This window comes from Paramormyrops kingsleyae, chromosome 10 (assembly GCF_048594095.1).
Source record: "Paramormyrops kingsleyae isolate MSU_618 chromosome 10, PKINGS_0.4, whole genome shotgun sequence".
Lineage (NCBI taxonomy): Eukaryota > Metazoa > Chordata > Actinopteri > Osteoglossiformes > Mormyridae > Paramormyrops > Paramormyrops kingsleyae.
This window is the reverse complement of record NC_132806.1, coordinates 2,008,584-2,032,831: the sequence shown is the minus strand read 5'-3', so window position 1 is coordinate 2,032,831 and position 24,248 is coordinate 2,008,584. Positions and strand designations below refer to the sequence as shown.

The following is a 24,248-nucleotide window of genomic DNA, read 5'->3' as shown; positions in this document are numbered from 1 at the left end:
GAGCTATATTATATACTACGTTTAGCTATATGCACGCTCAGCCACAACGGGAAGTGCAACCGGGGAATCGATTCCTAATTGCTAAGTTAGTGCTAATAAAGTGTTGTAACGATATGAAAAATTCTTAATCTGGCCTTTGTTGGTTTATTAAAATGTTAAAATACCAGATTAAGTTAATCAAGCTAAATGCTCGCCTGTTATTCTGGAAATTATTAGCATCCTGGCCGTCGTAGCGTAGCGAGAGCACTGATGTTCCCTTATTTCCAAGGAAAAATTAATTGTGCATCCATCATAATTCGCTAACGTACGCACGCAATGCGCGTGTCCCCTTATTCTATATAACCACTGTTACATACATATAGATATGTATGACATACATATATGTATTACATACAGTGATCATCCACTATATCGCGGTTCACCTATCGCGCCCCCGCTATAGTATATCGCGGATTTTCCCCCGACGCATCACAGTTCTCTGCGATGTGTGTGTATATGTATATATGTACATTACATATTATTATTGTTACCCATATCCGTAGCCCGACATCAATATATTATATATATTGACAAAGTGTGTTTTAATATGTTTACATGTGTTTAAAGCATGTGGGAGTGTTATTTTAAGGCTTAAAGTATATATAAAAAATTATTTACATGGTAATTATATATATATATATATATATATATATATATATATATAGTATTTATGTGTGTGTATGTGTGAATAAAGAGTAAAATGGATTTAAAAATAGCACAATTCCGTGTTAAAATCATATCAAAACTGTGATTGTTAATAAATGCTGGATGGGGGAAAAAAAAGAACATTGGACACGACATCAGGAATCAAATGTTTATTTTTTTCAGATGAGATAGCCTAAAAAAACTAAACAAAACAAACCAATAAAACATTGTGATATAAAATAAAACCTCTAACTGTGCCTGATTTTTAGCTGTACATTTACTAAAATTCTTTCGGCGGAGAAGCAGCACAGACGCCATGAGATCGGGTGAACGAGGATTTATTAGAAGGGAGACAAAACAGGAACATCGAAGAAACGCAAGACGGACGTCAATGACAGGACTAGGGGAACATACTTTTGCGCGGTCTTACATACATTGGACTAATGAAAACTGGAAACAGCTGATAAACACGGGGATTCCACAGGAGTTTAACGAGGGGGCGTGGCACACGGGAGGAGCGGATGAGCGGGGCATGACATACTGCACTTTTAATCAGATTTTTTAGGTTCTAAGCAATTTTTAAAAGCTTTTTTCGTTTCCATTTTGCTTTTTTTTGTCTTGGTTTAACTTTTTAAAATCTTGTTTTTATAAAGCACATTAAATAACCGCTGTGTATTATTATGATAAACTTGTCTTGCCTTGCCATAAGAGAAACGTTCTCCTCAAGACCACAAGAACAACTAAAAACTATATACTAGAAACTAAGACACTCATAAGATAACTCCATGAAAGGCTCTGTAAAACTAGAAATGTGTTTACTGTAAGACAACGTATGCTAACTGGCTAGTAGTTGCCTTAACACTGAAAAAAATAATTTTGCAGCCATACCCTTTTGTGCGCTTTCAATCGACAGTCTCAGAAATCAGCTACCACGCCTTGAATCTCTGACGTAATTTCCTGTTTTAATTACAAAACGAGCAGAAAATTGCGAAGCGCGCACGGATTTCAGAAGCGAGCAGAAAACTAAGAAGCGCGCGAGAAACGGTGAATCGAGCGCGAGGCTGCGAGAAGCGAACGCGAAACGGTGAATCAAGCGCGAGGCTGCGAGAAGCGAGCGCTCTTATCTGCGTTCCAAAGGCGCAGTGCGCGCTCGTAGTGTCTGTTTTGCTCGGTTTATCTATGCGTCTGCGCTCTCGTATATTTGGCAGTGATCTCACTCCATAACCAACTTTATGGCTATCTGAAATAGCAGGGGTAGGCAACCCTGCTAAAGTGCCAGCATCCAGCAGATTTTCCATCCTACCAGGTCTCTAGTGAACCACACCTGATGTCAGAGATTAACTCATCAGGTGGGATAGAAAACCTGCTGGATACCGGCACTCCAGGATCAGGGTTGCCTACCCCTTTCATATAGCAATAGTATGTTATGATCATTATCACTGTCATTATGCTTCCATTATGTCATTTTGCTATTTCTCTAATTCTTTGCTGTTACAACCTATGGAGGGCTAAGAGTGCCAAAATTAAATAAATAAATACACCAATAATTAATTAATTAAATGTGCCATGAATTGTTTAAAATGGGAAATAAAAATATCGTTAATTAAATGTGCCATGAATTATTATCTACCATTAGAAATAAAATCATTATTAATTAATTACATGTGTCTTTTACAATTATTTCACTATTTATTTAATTTTGGCACTTTCACCACATCATGAATTAATTTTATCTGTCAGTGTGACCCATCAAAGTCAGTAGGCGGGACAAACAATGATCTATCTGGATCTTGTGCAGCCGATTGTTTTAGTCTGAAGCTGTGTCATTTCCAACATGGCGCTACCAATCATGGACCAGGCCCAATACTGCGCATGTATTCACATTTTGCGGCAGACCGTGATTCAGGGCATGAATGTCGTGTATCATCATTCATTGGTCACGTATTGTGAGATGGGTCATTGATGTTTATATTTATAGTTCAGCCGTCACTTTATTGTGGTATTTAAACCATATTGCTTTGCAGATTGTAATATTTGCATCTGTGTGCGCGTTGCTTTTAGTGCCGGTGTTCTGACAAAACATCCTACCTATCGAGACGTGCTATCGAGCCTTTCTGCGCATGTGCAGTTCCACCGTCTTGGGATTAGGGTTAGGTTTTAGGGGTTAGGGTTAAGGTAAGAGTTTTGGGGGGTTAGGGTAAGAGTTAGGGTTAGGGCTATCGATTAGCACTACGGTAGGATGTTTTGATAAAGTAGGACGTTTTGTCAGAACACCGGACAGTAATCTTACACTTGGTATTGCTGAATAGATGCCTTTTCTTTAGAAATCGTAATAAAATTGGGGTGTATATCAATCTTGTGTACCCATATTGCTTATCAAGGGGCTGTGATATATGGACAGCATTTTCTAAAAAAAAAAAAAGTCACTCCAAAATAATAGTTAAGAACTTTTATTTGCACAACATAAACAATGTTTATGTTGTGCGGTTTGGCCCAAGATAAAACAATCGGTCGTCTGTCAGAAACAAATATAATTTGCTTCATTTAGCACAAAAAACACAGCTGCCATAACTGACAGGAGTGTGTGGTAATTACACTGATACAATTAAGAAAAGAAATGACTAAGGAGCAAAAAGCAGGCTTAGTTTAAGTAACTTCACAGCACATCGAACTGGGAGTAGTACATAATGGTAACATTAAAGTAATGTCACCTTTGACTAAAATTGATGGCCATACCCTGTATTTTACGTCGCTCCTTCTGAAGCACATTAGGCATTAAAGGCCTATGCGAAATAAAATCTTTTAAAGTCTTTTAAAGGACTCCATCATTATCCGGTTAATTCTCTTTCCTCTCGCTGTCGACATTATCATAAAAAATCAACAGTGGATGAAATGTGACGCGATGCCATAAAAATAGCACGCCTTCTTCCAGAAGTCGCAAGCGTACGCATGCGTAGTAGCGGAAGTTACATTTTCGGTAGTGACACCCCTACCTATATCGCTCAATTAAGGCCGTTGCGAAATTCTTCTTCTTCTTGATTATTATAGGTAGCAATGTAAAAACAAATACTGCCATCTATTGTCTCGGAGTATGTTGACGGGTCCCATACCGATCCATTATCTGGGATCTATTTGTTTTGACTTGCTGTACAGGGTAACCAATCAGATGTTACTCTCGGTAGACAACCCGCAGTGACCCGCCTACTGACTTTGATGGGTCACACTGACAGATAAAATTAATTCATGATGTGGTAAAAGTGCCAAAATTAAATAAATAGTGAAATAATTGTAAATGACACATGTAATTAATTAATAATGATTTTATTTCTAATGGTAGATATAATTCATGGCACATTTAATTAACGATATTTTTATTTCCCATTTTAAATAATTCATGACACATTTAAGTAATAATTTATCTTTATATTTCCCATTTTAAACAATTCATGACACATTTAATTAATTAATTAATGGTGTATTTATTTATTTAATTTTGGCACTCTTAGCCCTCCATAACAACCCCCCCCTTCAGAAGTGTATTATTAGTGTTTTGGAGGCCAAGGTGAGGGGGGCGGCAAAGGACAATAACAGGAGGCTTAATATTAATATCTTGAACATAATTGAACTGGTTTTGGTTGGGGGCCCAAAATCTCTAATGGTGTCCCTTCTACATTATATCTTGCTATTTAGCCAGGCACTATAGCCCACAGCAGTATATTTACCCGGGAGCAGATGCGTCTACTTCTCCTGGTCCAGACCACTCTGAGGCTGTCAGGCTGCCTGTAACCACAAAGTCAAGGAAGCAAAAACAGGTTATTATAACTGCAATGCCAGCTGAAACCAGGGGAGGACAATATGGCCAAAATGTCATGATACAGATCACTGTTTTTTGTTTTTGTTGTTATTGTTTGTTTATTTACAAATCAACCTAATTGGAATGTATGTAATAATTTTATTTCAGCATTTAACAACTTAAGCAGCAATTCTATCGTTACAAGAAGCACTGCTTATAGCATAAGAATAATAAACTTAATTATTAAGGTATGTAATTCACTGACTCATTATAGCAAAAGTGCTTTTAAATTTTTTTGATTCTTGGATCATGTAGCACAGAGAAAGGTCCCCCGAGCTTTCATAGCATGTGTCCCAGAGGATTGTGGGGCTGTGGGCAACAGGATGGGACTGGGTGGTATGGGAGGAAAGGGAGGGAAGGCCCCACCTATTTGGGCGGGAGAGCAAGCTGTACAGAAAGAGCTACAAAAAACTACTCCATTTCACCCAAACGTCTCGAGTCTTAATCACCAGATCTACAATACTGAAGTTTCAAGTACAAATGAACATTTACCACTTTGACCAATAACTGTGCAATGCCGAACTCAGTTTCCAGCAAATACAAACAATTAAAATATACTGGTTACGTTGCCACCTGTTGTACGAATGGTATCTTAGAAATGTTAGCACATTACATCAGACTGGTTCATGCCGAATTTGCAAATCTAAATCATTTCCAGACAATATAAGCAGCCTATTCTTCTGGAACCACGTCATCCTCATACGCCATGCTGCTCAGTCTATTTATCTGACAGCATAACAGACCCATCCATGGACCATGTTTTGCTTACCGCATGACACGAGTGCCTTATTTTTAGCAGTTTGATGGTGATTTTTAGCAGTCTGATGAAGTTTTTTTTTTTTTTACCAAGTTTGATAAATTACGTTTTTATTTCAAGATCTAAGTTAAGATCCATTGAGACACGTGATTGAAAAAAACATGAGATATACAGACAGCACTGAGAGGTTATGAAGGCTGAATCTGCTTTTTCACATATGACCGTTTTTGTTGTAATACCATTATAGCCTCCGAATGTGTAGGCAGGTGCTTGCTGGTTTGTTTTGTAGTTTTAATAAGTGTTAAGTAGTGCACTAACTGTGCATTCACTAGAAGCGTAGCCTAGCTGCACTTCTGCTTAGTCAACTCCTCAACAGCACATATGTTTGTAATGTGCCATTTGCCCCAATTGTCACTTTGGACAAAACCATCTGATAAATAAAAGTAAATGCAAATGTATGATAAAGTACTGGTCATGATACGTTACCATCATATCAACCACCACTAGTAGAAACCCAGTGTTCCTCTGGCTGCTGGGAATTTTGGTAGATAAGTAGAGAGACACAGAAGTAGACACAGGGAGACATATACATGCACTTAGCAGTAACCATCAATATGGACATTGCCCCTAATTCCTTAGGGACATTCCCACATTCTTTAATTGCTCTACTCTGCACATTTGTACTACACTGTTCGTTTGATTCAGCTCACATAAAAGTTCCATTCTGATTCATTCACCAACTCATTCAGTGGCACTTCCTATTTTCATAGAATAATAATAATCTGAAACACTTGTATTCCGATATGTACAAACATAGCTTATTATTTAGGCTAAGTAGTGCTAAAGAGTAAATACTACCAATCATATTTGTCATGTGAGAAAAATATGTGTCATTCAATTGTTGTCAGGGTCAGCCCCTGTTGTCCCACCCTGTGTCCCTTCCCCGTTTGGCCAGCAGCCATTGCTGCTCATCCCGTTCTTCATGTTAGTCTTTGTTCGCCCCTGTTTCCTGTCTGTCCACATGGCTCAATGTGTTGAGCATGTGGTTGCTTGTGATCCTTGTCCTGTGTTTGAATCCCACCTCCTCTGTTTTTGTATTTTGCTCCCTAGTGTTTCATTTGACTTTCTCTAGTTCTTGTGTCGGATTTTGTAGTTGGTTTTTGTTTTGTTCCTTGTGCCCCTGCTTGTGTCTTTACCTGTTTATAATTCCCTAGTGTTGGTTTCTGTTTCCTTGGTTAGTTCTTCGTTTCCCTGTTTTGTTCCTTTGAGTTTATTAGTTTCATCTGTGCCCTGTTTTCCTGGTCTCTGTTAATTAGTCTCACCTGTCCTGTGTTAGTCTTATTACCCAGTTTGGTTTCTGTATTTAAGTCCCTGCTTCTGTTCTGTTCCCTAGTGGTTCGTTGATTGTGTTTGATTTGTATTGAGAAGTGTGTGTGGTGTGTATGTTGCTTACCTGCCCAGTTTTTGTTATTTAGTCTTTATTTATCCCCTTTAGTGTTTGACCCCTCGTGGTCCTTTTGGTTTTGTTGTATTTGTAGTGTTTTCTGTTTTATTTAATAAACCCCATTTTTGTTCTTGGAGCCGCCAGTGGGTCGTCCACCCTTTTTGTGCACTATGCCTCATTCTCGCGTCCGAGCCGCCCGGAACCATGACAATTGTAGTATAAGGCTATGTTTGAAATGTCCACTTGCCCACAATGAAGTGCACTATATAGTGAGTTGGCTATTTTTTTGGGCTGTTCCAAGTCTCAACTGTAAATTTAATTCAGTATATAGTGCACTACCAAATTGGTGCAAGGCACACATAAAATGAAGTGTGCAGAAGCTGTACCTTACATCAATTGACTTAGACCATCCTGCACTGCAGCCTGTCATGTGACTGTTGGAACCATATTAGAGAAGCTTTGCACAGTCTGAACTTAACCATCAGGGCCATACCTGGAAATACTGGGCCAAGTAAATTGCATATGAAATACTCACTACAACAACAGTGCCAGGTCTACCGCTGCTTTAAAAACAAATGGGTTTTTTTAATGTATTTGATTGCTTTTTATTGGTAATGTTAATTCAGAATTAATACAGTATGTTGAAGATCAGCATAAAACACAGTGGTTACAGCTGCAGTCCTCATCATGCTTGTATAGGTGGATACAGTACAGTCAAATATGTTGTAAATGAAGTTCTGTGTGGCCAGATTTGTGTTTTGTTTTATTTTTATTTCAACATTGTAAAGATAAATGTCAATTACAATGTGTACTTATCAAAAAACAGCAATGTTGGTGTCCATATTCTGGCATGTTTTTTATTACAATAATGAAGAAGTACATTTTTCACATTATAGTTTAATGCTAGATGGGATATTCTGGAGTTTGATTATGATAACAATTAAGATAACAATTATGAATATCTGGTGCATAATAATGTACCAGTAGTACATTTGCCTAGTGTCCGAAATGTATCAACTGCTGTCTGCTCTTATCCCCTAGTGAGTGTTCTATGTAGTGAATACTATACAGGGAGTGAGTGAGTAAATGGATATTTCGAACACAGCCTAAGTCTGACAACATTGAACCTTAGCTACTCATGTTTGGTAAAAATGCAAATCTAAGAGGTCAGATAACAAGTCCATATGATAACAAACCTTGGTTAAAATAATTTTAAACCATGAAAATACTGCATCTTTAAAATCCAACTGCATCATACAGGAATTCACTGCACATGTTGGCTATATTCTGCAACAATGCATGTTGTATTTCAGTCCTGACTGATACTCGGTATAAGAATGCACCATGACATATTTCATGATGTCCATGCACATGGTAGGGATGTGGTTAATTAACATGGTTAATTTCTCATATTCACAAGTGTAATTCATATATTTCTCCAGTGCAATATGTATAGTTAGTGCAATTTGTATATTTTGTAATATATTCTTTTATTACTCATACCTCACATTGAGTCGCCTGCACTTTTGCAATTTCGTTGTCAAGTGACAATGACAATAAACATTATCTTATCTTATGTAACAATGCACTGTGGCACAAAATTAATGTTAATGCAAGAGGGGGCAATAGGCATATTCTCAGTTTTGCTTTCAGATTTTATTTTTGCTTTTTTCAATGGAGTCAGCAGAATCAGGAAAAAAATGCAAGATGCAAAAAGCAATGGTTTGAAAACAACTTTTTTTTGTAAATGTACATGCTTTAAAAGGAATAAGAACTGTGACATTTTAGTTTTTCAGTCTTATTTTGTTGACTATATTGTTTGTATCGAGCCATGAGCCCTGAATCATCTATCAAACTGAATCATGAGTAGACTGTATCATGACACCCCCACCGACCAAGTATGGTTCTCTTGTTCAGTCATAATGAAGAGGTAGCCTATCTTAATCTCTCGTCCACCTGCTCACTCACCAACTCGTTCAAAATGAGAACGAAAGACCTGAAAGAGTGACCTATTTGGTGAGTAAGTGTGTAAACAACAGACCCCTTTGGGTCTCTCGTTCAGTCATGACCAAGAGGTAGCCTATCTTTGTCTCTAGTTCACCCACTCACTCACTCACTCACTCACTCACTCAAGTCATTAAGAGAGGGAGACGTTCGTTCACAGTTCACAGTGTTTGTTTGTTCATTCTCTGTAGTGGTATATGTTCAGTCCCAAATTTAGCTTCCAGCTAATCATATGCTTGCTTACAGCACGCCCTTACATGCCTCACCGGTGACTTTTGAGGAGGGAAACGGCATTTAAGTCACATTTCCGAGGACAAGCAGAAGAACAAAGTAAAACAAATCTGTGTAGGGAAGTGAACATGAGTGTGAACAGCCATGGCCAAAAGTTTTGAGAATGACACAAATATTAATTTTCACATCATCTACCAGGTTGTGCATAGTTTCCCATCTGGTGCATGATACTCTGTGTGTACGGTTTGTGCTGCTTTGCCGTGTTCATCGTGGTTGGGTGTGCTGCCGTCGGCTGCAACAACTGCAGTGTTTGCAACAAAAGGGAAAGGATCCTTTTGAATTCCCAAACTTCAAAAAAAAAAGAGGATTGATGAAAGTGGATCTCATTGACAAGACCCTTAACAGCACCAGAGTTTGTGGAGATTAGGGTGACCAGACAATCCATGTCAGGGAGGACACTTTGAGCTACTTCGGGTTTTACAAACTACTTTCTAATTGAAAGGCTCCTGTGCTCGGCTAAATAGTTTAGCTCTTCTTGTGCTTTGACTGGTTTGTTTCCTTGACTGAAAGACTCATCCAGCTGTTTCACATTAGCATTAGTGACACATGCATGATTATAGGAGACTGACCAATCAGCACACAGCAAGAGCTGAGTGCTCAAGTGAAATCCAGGTCCGTTTAATTGAAATGGTAATTTACAATTCCTGTCCTAGCTCAGTGTCCTCCCTGACATGGATTATCTGGTCACCCTAGTGGAGATAGCTTTGTAAACAGTAAGAATAATGCTACATTTACTACTGTTTCTATATGTTAATTTCCATAGATAACAGTATTGGGCTTCATTAGCTGGTGAACATCAGCCATAGATATCATATACATGGATGCTGCATTGGGCTTGTCAGCATGCGTAAATTCCACCGCCATTTTGTGACAGGGTTCCAACCAGTACTAGTATACACCACAAAAGGAAGATGCTGGACTTTTGTACTGCTTATGGATGTTCAAATGAAAGAAATCACAAAACTAAACAACAGGGAGTATCCTTTCACTTCATTTGTAGTAGTAGCTAGCTACTTGTTTCAGTAGCTTATTAGTAGTGCAGCTACTTTTAAAATGCTGCAGCTTTTCCAGTAACTAGCTATTAAAAAAAAAAATGGCGATGCAGCATGTCGCAGTGCTCACAGTACAGTATACATTCATAACCATTTGTGTAACAATAATAAACTAAGAAAATGGTGATAAAAAAGACCAAACTGTCTTACGACTGGTCAGTCAGAACAGATCGTAGCTGAAAGTTGATTTATCTCTTTAGAAATACAGGTATTTTCTGCTACCAAGTGTTTCTGTTGGTGTATTTTGCTTGAATTCTCTGGTGATAGACTTTAGGGTTGAAAAATACTTAACGGCAAATAATATTTTAGACACTTTCATAAAAATGCATAGGAGCACTTTGGTTTTTGGACAGATTATCAAAATTTTGACATTACATTGGAAAAAATATATAGATTTTGATATAACTTTTAACATCATGTTTCACATTTTTGAATTAATTTAGTTTAAGTGTATCCTACAGCACAAATGTTATGTATTACCTGATGAAATAGCTTTGAAGTAGTTAGCTACTTTTTCTCTGTAGCTTGTAGTGTAGCTAACTACTATATTAAACAGTAGCTTGGCTGCAGATTAGCTACTTTTAATCATAGGTAGCTTGTAGCTTGAAAAGCTACCATTTAAATGTAGCTTCCCCAACACTGTATACATTGAAAATTAATTAACATTTATTTTAAAAATTACAAATAAAATTACACCATGGTAGCCATTTTACATGCAGTAAGAAAACAGAATATCCTTAAAAAAAATAATTAGAAGTAGTAGTTCATTATTATTTACTATCTATATTAGTTCGTAATTATAAAGACCTTCATTTTTAATTTGACCAAGTATTCTGTATCATGAATACATGTCTGATCTTTCTAACAAACCAAACCACTTGAAAATCAGCTGAATATTTGGTGACTTTTGGTGATTTTAATTGTGGATAAACTGTTGCTTCTATAGACAGATATGCTTTAAGGAGGAGTGGCTACCCCATACCTCAGTGGCGGCTGTTTTACACATCCCTCAGATGACCAGCAGTGACTACTGTGGCATCTATGTGTATGATATCGTGGAACATCATTTTTGTTAGCATGCTAACGCTACCTCATCTCAGGATGCCCATTCTGTTCATGGTTGTGGTGACTGTGAGAGGTTGTGAGAGGTCAGCTGATGACATAAAATTGTTTGGTTAAAAAAATACCCTAAAAGCTATTCTTACCCTTTCATGTTAGACAAACCAGCCACTATATATGAGTAAGAATGTGATGAGTATGTTAGCATCACAGGCAACAAGAGAGGAATGCAAAATGAAACAACTAAGACAGAACCTTCAATGAAACAAAAGCTGCACAACCAGGGAAAAAAAATCTATCAGTAATTTACATGCACTCACACCAGATTTGTTTATTTGTAAAAATAATGACAAGCACTGCATTGTAACACTAACATTTCAGCACAGAGCAATGTAATTACTTAACTTTTGTCAGGGTCAACGTCCGTGTATCCCTGTCCTTCATGTCTCTTCCCTGCTTGGCCTGCAGGTGTTGCTGGCCATCCTGTTCCTTCCTGTCTTTGTCCTAGACCCTTATTTGTTTCCCTGGCTTCCTTGGCTGCCACAGAGTGTGTGGCACAGAGGCTGTAACCCTGTAGTCGTGGGTTTGAGTTCAGACTCGCTTATTTTGTTGATTGGTTTCCTGTTTTTTTCTAGTGTTTATTAGCCCTTTGCTTCCCTGTTTTGGTTCACTTCACCAACCAAGAGGTACTTCATCCAGTAGGTGGGGTGCGGGGGGATCAATCACAGCACAGCAGGACATGGACACATAGGTCTAATCTAAATTTTGCTAGTTAAGTTGGATTAATAAATTAGTAAAATGCACAAGTAAATATTCAACTATACAAACTGTACTTTAGGGAGGGTAAGTAACTAAATGTTGTAACTAAACATGACCGATCTGACCATTTATGTACATGCATGAGCAACATCCAGGCCAGAAGCCTGGTCCCCCTACTCAATATCAGAGCCACAAAAAGTCCTCCTCATTCAGACAGTTTTGTACTACCCAGTAAAGGAATATCCAGGCCACTGGTCCTATGCCAATGATGACTTAAACAAACATGACAAGCTTTATATAGAAGCACAAGTCACTGGTGTATCCCTGGGCTAATTTAATGGACCGGGTCTTGCTCTCTTGCAGTGGGTTGCACCAGCTAAGTGTGAGTTTGATCGTAAAATTAGTAGGGTTGCACGATATACCAATACTGAAAAAGTACTTTAATATCCCGTTGTTAAAAACTGTACAATTTTCTGATTTATTAGTATCTGAAATTTAAGAGTATTCCCTATAATTTGCATCGCTGTCCAACAGCGGGTCAGCAGCGCTCTGCTTTCTCTCCCTCTCCCTGCAGGTATAGTGGGCATGTCAATAGTTTTTTGTCTTTCACCCTGCAACTTTCACAGAGAGGAGAGAAGTGACGGGTGAAATGACTCTTTTTTGGGACAAAAGATTTGTTCTGATTCGTTCACCAACTTGTTCAGTGGCAATTCCTGTTTGCACAAAACAAATCCGAAACGCTTGTGTTCCGATATGTCAAAAAATAGCCTATTATTTAGACTAAACACTGCTAAGGGGTAAACTAAATACCACCAATAAGTCATGTGCGAAAAATTAATAACATTTGTTATTGAACTGTAGTCTAAGCATTTCAACATTGTACCTTAGCTACTCATGTTTGTTAAAAACGCACACCTAACAGCTCATCACATAGTCAGCTAACGAGTGCAAACGCTAACAGACCTTGGTTAAAATCATTTTTAATCGGGAAAACGTTGAATCTCCTAAAATCCAGTTGCAGCCTATGGGAAGTCACTGTACATACAGGCTATATACTACACTGGCAGATGTATTTCAGTCACGATTCAGGTACGGCTCTCTCGCTCAGTAGTCTATCTGACTCTCTCGTTCATTCAGAGTAGGCGTATATGTTCAGTCCCAGGTTTAGGTCCTAGCCAATCATATCCTCGCTTACAGCATGCTCTTACATGTCTCACTGGCCATAGTCAGGGAGGGAAGCAGCATTCATAGCATATTTCTGAGGACAGGCAGGATAATGAAAAAAACAAATTTCAGGGAAGTAAACATGACTGTTTAGTTCCTGTAAAGGACTCATTCCCCACAAATAAATAGTTTGGGAACATCACACCATTACAGGAGAACCATGACTGCAAGTATAAGTGCTGTTGCCAACTGTCCACAGCAGGTCGACAGACGTCCAAAACGAAATAGGGCAAAGCCCACAGACACCACAAAGCTTATGTGTCTTAAAAGATGTTTTAAGACACATCGGTATCAAAATATTTTAAGTAGGTATCAAAATCATGATTTTGGTATTGTGAAAACACTAAAGGTTGGGTGTAAAGTGTACCTTAAATACTTTGAAACTAGGTAGATTTAAATTAGCACCACATTCTTTGTGGGTTGCACCGCTGCTACTTAAGCTACATTGCAGTTTATATTTTAGATATTAAATAAAAATATTGTCGTTTTCATAATGAACACCCAATCAATATCATTGTCTGATATTACTGGGATCAGGCAGCATGTGGCTCAGTGGGCTAAGCCTGTGTGCTTGTAATTACACGGTCGCCGGTTCCAAACCCAGCCTCAGGATATCTGTGGGTCCTTGAGCAAGGCCCTTAACCCCCAGCTCCCTGGATGCCACTATGGCATCCATCTATCTATCCATCTATGGGTGTTTGCCCTTTGTGGACAGCTTACTCTACAAAGAGAGTTGAGGGAGGTGTAAAGACAAAGTGTAAAGTATTGATTATTATTATACAATTCGCTGTTCCAAATGCTTTGCTTGTGGAAAGCAAAGATTTTCAAACACTGTAGGTATATTTGGCATATCTAGCCTCAGTAACTCCAGCAAGGGTTGCTTAGTTGTTCAGGATGAAAACTGTTTGTTGAATTTAAGTTATACATAGGTTTGTTTTTTTCTATATTTATGAGAAATCTGGAATGTGCCACCATCAGCGGTAGCTTGCTAGATATGGTTTAGAGGTGGAACGGAAACCCACAGTTCAGCCTTTATTACCGTTTTGCTGTCACAGATCTGATCATTTTTTGAATCAGCAAAAAAAGGAGACAAATATCCGTTTACTTCCCATTGATTACTTAAAGAACTCAACTGAACTCAAAACAAGGAACATCACACTGCTGATGCTGGGATTTGAACGTGCCCATTCACATGAACACACAACTGCTTTGTCTGTATCTTTTCTCTGCAACTCTGCATAGTATGGAAGTTCATAGAGGACATCCAGCATTATCTTTTTCTGTCATGTCTTGTGATCTAAACATAGCCAAAATTGTTTTCTCAAGATCATGAAATAAAGGTTATTTCTGGAAAGCAAAACTTGTAACTAGACATGCAAAAAGAGGGAAGCAGATTCCACAAAAACCACACATTATGTTTTTATTACACTCTCACCGAGAATCTAAAATCCCCGCCCATTTGTTACACATAAGGGGGGAATTCTCCCCCATTGTGAAAAATGAATTTCAACCTTTGAATGCATGTCTTCTATGGACTTCCATAGCATCGAGATTTATGGAATTATAACTTTAAAAAGTAACAGCGGCAGGAAAACGGTATTTCACACTATTTTGGTTAAACTTCAAAGAGCACCAAGAGTGGAGGCACGATGTCGTAGTCATTCTGTTTGAATGGGCCAAAGCCCTCTTCCGACGTGTGGGGAAGTTACTAGCGAGACTCACCCCAGACATGAATCCCCAGGAGGTGGAGAAGGTCTGGCGGCATTGGCTCCTGCCTCACCTCCTGCTATCCCATCAACTCCTGCCTCATCTCCCGCCTTCCCGCCAGCGCCTGCTGTCTTTTGGTATCCCACCGGCACCTGCCTTGTCTTTTGGTATCCCACCGGCACCTGCCTTGTCTTTTGGTATCCCACCGGCACCTGCCTTGTCTTTTGGTATCCCACCGGCACCTGCCTTGTCTTTTGGTATCCCACCGACATCTGCCTTGTCTTTTGGTATCCCACCGGCACCTGCCTTGTCTTTTGGTATCCCACCGACATCTGCCTTGTCTTTTGGTATCCCACCGACATCTGCCTTGTCTTTTGGTATCCCACTGGCACCTGCCTTGTCTTTTGGTATCCCACTGGCACCTGCCTTGTCTTTTGGTATCCCACCGACATCTGCCTTGTCTTTTGGTATCCCACCGACATCTGCCTTGTCTTTTGGTATCCCACTGGCACCTGCCTTGTCTTTTGGTATCCCACTGGCACCTGCCTTGTCTTTTGGTATCCCACCGACATCTGCCTTGTCTTTTGGTATCCCACCGACATCTGCCTTGTCTTTTGGTATCCCACCGGCACCTGCCTTGTCTTTTGGTATCCCACCGACATCTGCCTTGTCTTTTGGTATCCCACCGACATCTGCCTTGTCTTTTGGTATCCCACCGACATCTGCCTTGTCTTTTGGTATCCCACCGGCACCTGCCTTGTCTTTTGGTATCCCACCGACATCTGCCTTGTCTTTTGGTATCCCACCGACATCTGCCTTGTCTTTTGGTATCCCACTGGCACCTGCCTTGTCTTTTGGTATCCCACTGGCACCTGCCTCATCTCCTGTTGTTGCCCTAGCAGCTTCTTCACAGTCCCCAGGCTCCCCGCTGGCAGTTTCCTCATTCACTGCAGGTCTCCACCAGGCTAACACCTGACTCCCTGGACGCCGCCAAGCTGATACCCTACTGATGTCAAAGTCCTGGGTCCCAGTGTGGTCAGCAGTGACGACTGGGGCCCATGGGAGGGGCTGGCTAAGTCTCTGGGGGTCTTTTGGGATACCAAAAGAGATGGAAGCACACTATCCGTGCCAGTCACTCAGACTCAGCTGGACCACTTTCCTGCTAAGGCCAAGTAGTTTTCTCGCCGCCCTGCTGCTCCAGCCCTGCTGGTTTCTTGGTTCCCTCCAGCCTCGCTGGCCCTCTGAGGCCCCTTAGGCCCTGCAGTCTGGACGGGCCCCGCCTCACCGTTGATCAAGTCCAGGAGGGTCCATGTCCCAGGGTCGCCGCCCAGCTACCTATGATCCAGGAGGCTCCCAGGACATGCCCCATATTGTCCAGTCACACCTTGGTCCCTGTCCTGCCTCCATTTTGCCCTGACCTATGTTCCCAATTGCTCCCACCAGAGTTACCATCATTGTCTCCCTTGTCCCCCTTTTCTGCTGTGGTGTGTTGAATCTGTCTCTGTTTTTCCTGCTCCCTGGTTCCCACTGATATCTGGCATGTCTGGCATTTGTCCCTCTGGTCTTGGGTCTGTTGTCCCTGGTGCCCGGGTCCATTCCATGTTACATCTGTTTTGTCTGTGTGGTTCTGTTCGGTGTTGTTCGCTCCTGCTGTCCTCTTGGTCCCTGGTCCAGCCACTGCCTGTTCCATGTCCATTGTTATGCCATACATCCTGCCTTTTCCTGTCCAGTGGCTCTGCCCCTCTTGTACTGTGTGGTATCTGTCCGGTGTACCCTGTTGGTCCCGCTATGCCCTGTCCTGTCTGATGTCCTGTCTGTCCCTGGCCCTGTGTGTCCACCTTGGTGTCCTGGTCCCATGGTCCCCTCCACTGTTTGTCCTGCACTCATCCCAGGGTTTGGGGGGGGGGGTTAATGTAACTTCCTGCCCGTCTTGTCCGCTTGAACCTCCTGTCTCCTCCCTAGTCTGGCCCTGATGAGCCTTGTCTGTTGCTTGTTGCCCCTCATTAGTCTTTGTATTTAAATACTTGTCTGTCTCGTGAGCCCCAGTCCAGTCGTTAAAGTCAATCCTCTTGTAGCCTGTGCTCTCCCCATGGTAGCCCTCTTGTTTTGACCCCTTGCAGCCCTGTTTATTTCCCATGATCCAGTTTTTGACCCTGATAAAACCCCCTTTGGTTCTCCTAATGCCTGCCCTAGTGACTGTCCATTTCATGTCATGACAATGCTCCAGCTCAAGGAATACAAACAGGATTCACACAAAACAAATAATGGCAGGGCAATTAATTATTCTAGCTTGCCAGCTGACGTAAACCAACTTGACTTTGGTTGACACATCTAGTCAGCAACCTTGCTGTATTCTACAGTAAATCAACGGAAAAGGTAACAACTGTTGCAGGTACTAAAATTAACTTAATGTTAAATTATTAGTTACATCTGTGCCATTGTCACCAGTTTTAAACTTTTTTTTAATGATGGCCGTTACACTTAATGATAAGAAAGTGTAAAATTTACGTTATGACTTAGTGTGACATTGAAACTACACTATATTGACAAAGGTACAGTATTAGGATACCTGCCTTTACACAAACATGAACATTAATGACATCCCATTTTTAATATGGAGTTGGCCCACCCTTTGCGGCTATAACAACTTCAATTCTTCTGGGAAGGCTCCACAAGGTTTAGGAGTGTGTTTATGGAAATTTTTCACCATTCTTCCAGGAGAGCATTTGTGAGGTCAGGCACTGATGTTGGATGTGAAGACCTGGCTCACAGTCTCCACTCTAATTCATCCCAAAGGTGTTATATTGGGTTGAGGTCAGGGCTCTGTGCAGGCCAGTCAAGTTCCTCCACATCAGACTCGCTCATCTATGTCCTTATGGACCTTGCTTTGTGCACTGGTGTGCAGTCATTTTGTAACAGAAAGAGGCCATCCCCAAACTGTTCCCACAAAGTTGAGAGCATGAAATTGTCCAAACGGGCTTAGAATGCTGCAGCATTAAGAGTTTCTTTCACTGGAACTAAGAGGCCAAGCCCAAACCCTGAAACCCCAACCCCACACCATAATCCCCCCTCCACCAAACTTTACACTTGGCACAATGCAGTCAGGCAAGTACTGTTCTCCTGGCAAACGCCAAACCCAGACTCATCCATGGGATTGCCAGACAGATTGCCAGGCATGATTCATCACTCCAGAGAACATGTCTGCACTGCTCTAGAGTCCAGTGGCAGCGTGCTTTACACCATTGCATTCAACACTTTGCATTGCACTTGGTCATGTTTGGCTTGGATGGAAAACTCATTCCATGAAGTTCTCTATGCACTGTTCTTGAGCTAATCTGAAGACCACATGAAGTTTGGAGGTCTGTAGCTATTGATTCTGCAGACAGTTGGCAACTTCTGCACACTGTGTGCCTCAGCATGCGTTGTCCCTGCTCTGGGATTTTATGTGGCCTACCACTTTGTGGCTGAATTGCCGTTGTTCCCAATTGCTTCCACTTTGTTATAATATCACTTACAGTTGACCGTGAAATATTTATTAGTGAGGAAGTTTCACAAATGGACTTATTGCACAGGTGGCATCCTATCATGGTACCATGTTTGAATTCACTGAGCTCCTGAGAGCGACCCATTCTTTCGTAAATATTTGTAGAAGCAGTCTGCATGCCTAGGTGCTTGAATTTACACACCTGTGGCTATGGAAATGATTGGAACACCTGAATTCAATCATTTGGAGGGGTGTCCCAATACTTTTGACAATATAGGGTATTTGCATGGTGTAACCAATTATTTTTTAGTAATTCTTAAAGTAGACCTCCATTATAGGCTGTGGTCAAACTTACACTTAGCTGGTGGAATCTACTGCTAACATACATGAGCTTGGGGTCAGAGTGCAGGGTCTGCCCCCTTTTTGTGGTGCACCTGGAGTAGTTACAGTTATAAGCCTCTCTCAAATGTGCAATGATGACAAGATTATTCTGCTGCCCAAGGAATTCAAATTGGCAACCTTCAGGACAGAGGCACGGGGCCACACACTGCGCCCCCTGCATGCACAGCTCAGTTGTGTTGCATGGTGAAGACTGTTTTAATCTTAGTCTAAACCTGTTTTATCAGCTGGATGTTAAGAGATCTATCACTCAGGTTTTACTCAAATTCAGACAAGCCAAACTGTGTACAAAGTTAAACAAGAAATATGCTCAGGTAAGATTAATTTCCATTAAAAATACTAATGTTTTACCCCAAAATGTACATAAATAGCAATGTTATTTCCCATGATTTCAAAATCCCTTCAGCAGTGTAAGAAAAAGGGATTCCAAAGTTGTAATTTATGAATGAAAATCACCAGAAACCACCAGGAAGTTGTGAACAATGGAAATACTGGCACACAAACCTTGGTAAACAGCAGGCCCATCATGCTGATTCTGATCAACAACATCCTCAGAGAGTTTGGCTGAAGCTCTGAGACTTTGCAAATTGTGAAAATCTTATTGCAGATATGTCACCAGGCACCATATAAAATCCGAAAACTGCTCCATTCCAACATGAAACACAGGGGCATTTTGAACATTTTGATTATTGTACGACAGCTCTTTTTCTCTTACAAACACATCCATCTCTGCCATCTGCTTCTGGCACACTGAAGTCTGCACCTGTGACTCATAATTTTGTGTTTTTTACTGCTTCAGAACAGGAAATACTTTTCAAATTATATTTTGACAAAAAGCTTACATAATACATGCACACATACTACACAGTCACAACACAATTATATTGACCATACTCCTAAAATTTACAATATCGTAGCAGGAAGTTTAGGGCAGCAAAGCAGGTTCTATTCAAAAAGGTGCAAAGAAGCACAATTTGATAACCCTGCCTTTCTGTGATATCTGCTGCAGGTTGCAAATTCTGTCACTACTTTATGGGTGGCCAACGAAGTACCACACTGCTGCCCACTGCTGTAGTACATCTGCTTTTTGAATCTGTAACAAAAGACAGTTCTTTAAACAGGGGAAAGGGAAGATTTTTTGAAAGTTCTCTTTAGCCCAGCAAGTTGTTCATTATATAAACTGCTATAGAGAGTCAAGTAAAGCACCTCCAAAGGTTTAAATATCAACAAGTATTAAAAAAGGTTGCTAAGCTGCATAAACAGTCCTGAAACCGGTCTGGCTGAATCACATTTCACACATTTGTTTTGGCTGGTCATGTAAACCAGTCCACCAAAACATTCACGCTGCTATTTTCAGTATGCAAAGCATAATGCAGCACCGGAGTAGTGTTTAAATAACTTACAAGTGAAAATAACTCCTGTGTAGGTCATAATTAGACTCTTAAAGCTAATATATGCAGTAATATTAGAAAGAAAGAAAGAAAGAAAGAAAGAAAGAAAGAAAGAAAGAAAGAAAGAAAGAAAGAGAAAGGCAAGTGGATGAGTAAGTGAGCAAGTGGGAAGTTGATGGAAAGGTTGAAAATCTACTTTGTGCAGGAAATGGGAAAGTGGGATATGATTTGGGGCATTTTCTCCATTTTGAGTTTTTTCTGTGCTGGTAATTAATCCATTGTTGTTGTAACTAAATTCAGCAGACAGGTGGATTAATGATTTTTTAAACAACTATGTTCTGGGCATGGTTGAAGTATTCTCTGGTAATGTAAATCTGTTTAAAATCTGGGGGTGTGTGCTTGATGACATCACTTTGCATTCCAGGCTTTGGCATGACTTGGCAAAATACATGTAGGTCTCTTCAAGATAAAACCTAGCATGAAGTAATACATTATATCCCTTTTCAGCATTATTAGTCTGGTACAACTGTGTAGTTATCAGTCATTAATGACACACTCTTATTCCTGCCTTTCAGTTCTTTGCCTTTGTCCTCTTTTGTAACAAAATAATTACAGAATATACCCCTTAACAATTGCACTAATATAATTTTGTCATTTTCCATTTAATGTCCTTGATGGAAAGAACAAGTTACAATATAATCTTTATTCCTTCTATTTTACATGGATAACTTGCACAAAGTTACTTCAAAGACTTCGGTCTACCACATTAGCAAAATACACTACCATTCTGATTTACATTAGAAATAAGGAGAATTAAATGTATATACTTAGCATCTTGGAGTTAATGTACTTCTGATTCTTAAACCTTGAAATTCTTTGTCAACTTCCTGTCAAACAATATGGGCAAATACTTTATATCGTATCATAGGATTCCATGATTCAGCAGGGAAAAGGTAAACAATACCATAGATTATGGAAAAATCCTTGCAATGAATTTTACGCAATTGAGAACCTAATAGCCATAATACACAAGCCGGTAAAGAAAATAAAAGTCTAATTTTAGTACATGCTAAATACAATTAAAATATTTTGGTGTAATTCCCATTCGGAATAATAGGAAAGATGGACAAAGTGGACAATGACAAAAGTACGCAAAACCAGGGTGTAGAATTCTAAAGTGTCACCTTCCTTGTATAAAAGATATATTTTAATATAGTTATCAATTGCCTCAGAATCATTTAATAATTAGATTAGCAACATTTTTCAGTTCTGTTAAAAACAAGTCTCTATTTAGCTTAAGTACTGAACAGTAACCCTGTAAGAAACTGTCACTTGATTAAAGATAAATACATGACAGAAGGCCAAGTTAAAAGCTGTTGTATGACAGGTCAAATCTTCCACAAGATGTCAAAGTGTGTAGCTGCTTGTGCCATGTGCTGGTTATCTGACCTTGGGATATTAGGCAACACAATATTAAAATAATCAAATAGGCTACTCAGAACCATAGGAACCTCTCACATAGTTTCTCACGAAGAATACTGTTACTTGTGAATGACAAGAACACTTTTATCGTTCTTGTTATTAACCGTAATCCAACCCATTATTGTTACGATGTATACTACTGATTTGTTAATGGTAATTAATGTCATCATAATCGATATAGTTTTCCACGATTTAAAGCTGAAGGTTGGCAGTCGCACTATCCACGAACACTGCTCCACCTTGTAATGACCGAGCTGCGACACGGAAATGCAGTGCATTTAATTCATGTTCAATGCTGTCAAATATCTTATCGTAGACAAGAACTGAGCGCAGCACACTGCCGAGCTAGGTACCCCTTGATAATTAAATGCCAATTCTTTCCCATATATGGCTTTAATAGCCATATAATAAGCCATTTATGTGGTTATAGACATAAACTGCCGATCTGAAAGTGGTGCGGCATATACTACGACTATATTGCGAGGTGAACGCCCTCAGCGCCAGAAAACATTCATAAAAAATGTTCATGAAAATAAGACCATATAGCCCAGTAAAGAAAAGTGCGGGTCTGTCAGACAGCTTACCACTTCTGCGTGCACTCGATAATCAGTTCTTCATAAGACACCACAAACTGAAACCTCGAAGCTCTTTTTCCAACGCGCTGAAGTCTCTTCCAAACTGAAGTCATGTTTCCTGTTATACCGTGTTAAAAAGAGGAAAAAGTTTTAAGAAATATCCTAAATCACCAGACAGAAGTCGCCGTATCCCCGATGAAGGCTTAAAACGATGATCGCCGCCGGTGCCTTTGCCCCAACGCCCCGTCCCATTCCTCCTGGCCCCGCAGACACCCTGAGTCCACGCTTTCGGAGCCCGAATGGCATGCTGGCCGTGTACGGACAACACAAGCGTGTTGCTGCAGATCGGTGCAGGGACTGGCATCATAGACACAATCAAGTGCTTGTCGCCAACAGCCAAAGAGCAGCAATGTTTGGGATGTAGGGACATGCGGGGATAATAAGGTAGTATGTGATCGGATGCAAATTAGTTGTTATTGCAGTGTTCATTAGTAGCCCACCTACATTCTGCTTATTTCCAGTTGTGTTTTAACTGAATGTCTCCATTATGATTTTTTTCCCCTGCAAACAGATGTGTCACTGTAAATACAAACATGTAAGAACTAATTTACCAGTTTATCATTATTAATATTCCTAAAACTATTTCCAGTATCCTAAGATGACTTCGTAGTTATCATTTTAAAAATTATATGCATTGTACGCAAATCCATTTCCTCCTGTGATCATTTTTAGGGAAGTCTCCTGTATAAACAAATTTTAATGTAGGTCTTCAGAAGACTATACATGTATCAAACTGCACTATTCAAAAAGTATTGTAATGATAGGACACAAGGGTGTAAATTTGGTTTGGATACTGGAGGGTTTTAGGTATCCACCCATTTAGGGAAAGACATGATTAGGGGGGGGGGGGGTTCTATTGGCCGGTTTTGATTATTGGGGGTGTTAGGGTTATGGAAATTTCTTCCCTGCTAGATATTCCACTGTAGCGGTTAACTCGAAGTGGCATTCTTTAAAAATGGAAGCGTTTAGGAACAGCAGAAACTCAGCCACAATTTATGCCCATGATAGGACAGTATGAAAGGTTTGTAAGACAGGCATATCTTAGTCTACTATGCCTAATTCACAACTCGTTGTATGTAATTGAGTTATTGTAATTGAAAAGCAATTATATTGTCATTTAAATGTGGATTAACGAAAATTGCCAATAGTGTAATCCATTGTAGCCTTAGATTTCATAAAGCTCAGTTTGAACAAATTATTTATTTACAACAGTTGTTAATATGCCTTTTTTACTTGTACAAAGATAACCTGGATTTTGTCAGTGTTCTGGCCCATAGAGTCCTTCAGCATGGCCAATATCAGTAAGTGATGGTTGAGATTTACCAGAAGGTCATTACACAAAGAAGGATTTCTCAGTTAGCTGGGTTAATTTAAGATAGAAGGCATGATTGTCCAATAGGAATGCTTCTTCTTATTGGACGATCATTGCTTCTAGCTTAAGTTAACCCTGCTAACTGAGAAATCCTTTTTTGTGGAACACCCCCTAGATCTTGTCTTTCTAAATACAGCAGCTCCCGGTGCATGGGAGGAAACCTACTTTAGTTATCCCTCTGCAAGCACTGAAGAATTCATACATAGGCCTGCTGGCCCCTCCAAAGAATAAGTCACAGCCAAAAATATCACATGGTATTAGTTGTGTGTAGTGTGTGGTGTCAATTTCCTCACATTGATACATTGGAGTATAATATCTGCCTGTTTGCCTATCAACCATTATTACTTCTTCTTATATTCAACAGTTTGGCATAGTGTGAAAAGGCTACAGTCCTCTCAGTTAGTTGTACATTGTAACTGGAATTGTCAACCTACACCATGTTCCATTTGTGTCCTTTACATTGACATCATTGGCTAGCTATAAAGCAAATTATTTTGTCAGGACATAACTGAAATTACTTGTACAAGCTTTTGTAATTGGGTGAATTTGTTTTTTTCTTCTGAAAACCTTATACATTTATAATGTATGCTTTTTATACGTGGTGGTTGCTTTCCTGTCTATAGTTGATTATATAAAAAATTAAATAGCTTT

At 39.9% G+C, this 24,248-nt stretch overlaps 1 protein-coding gene across 18 annotated transcripts in view; it reads right to left on the bottom strand.

Moving 5' to 3' along the window:
- LOC111858509 (EH domain-binding protein 1-like protein 1) overlaps window positions 1–22,549 on the bottom strand; it is a 66,452-nt gene extending 43,903 nt beyond the window's left edge. For 4 of the 18 annotated variants that reach the window (XM_072717138.1, XM_072717141.1, XM_072717140.1 and 1 more), the window contains exons 1-2: window positions 22,175–22,534; window positions 4,407–4,464 (exon numbers count right to left, since the gene is read on the bottom strand). In XM_072717138.1, coding sequence (XP_072573239.1) covers window positions 4,407–4,464; window positions 22,175–22,278 — 162 coding nt within the window. In that variant the 5' untranslated portion in view covers window positions 22,279–22,534. Of the gene's footprint in view, window positions 1–4,406; window positions 4,465–22,174 lie in introns of all 18 variants that reach the window. The other 14 variants (XM_072717149.1, XM_072717144.1, XM_072717146.1 and 11 more) reach the window with 7 other exon arrangements.
- Window positions 22,550–24,248: the final 1,699 nt, after the last annotated feature.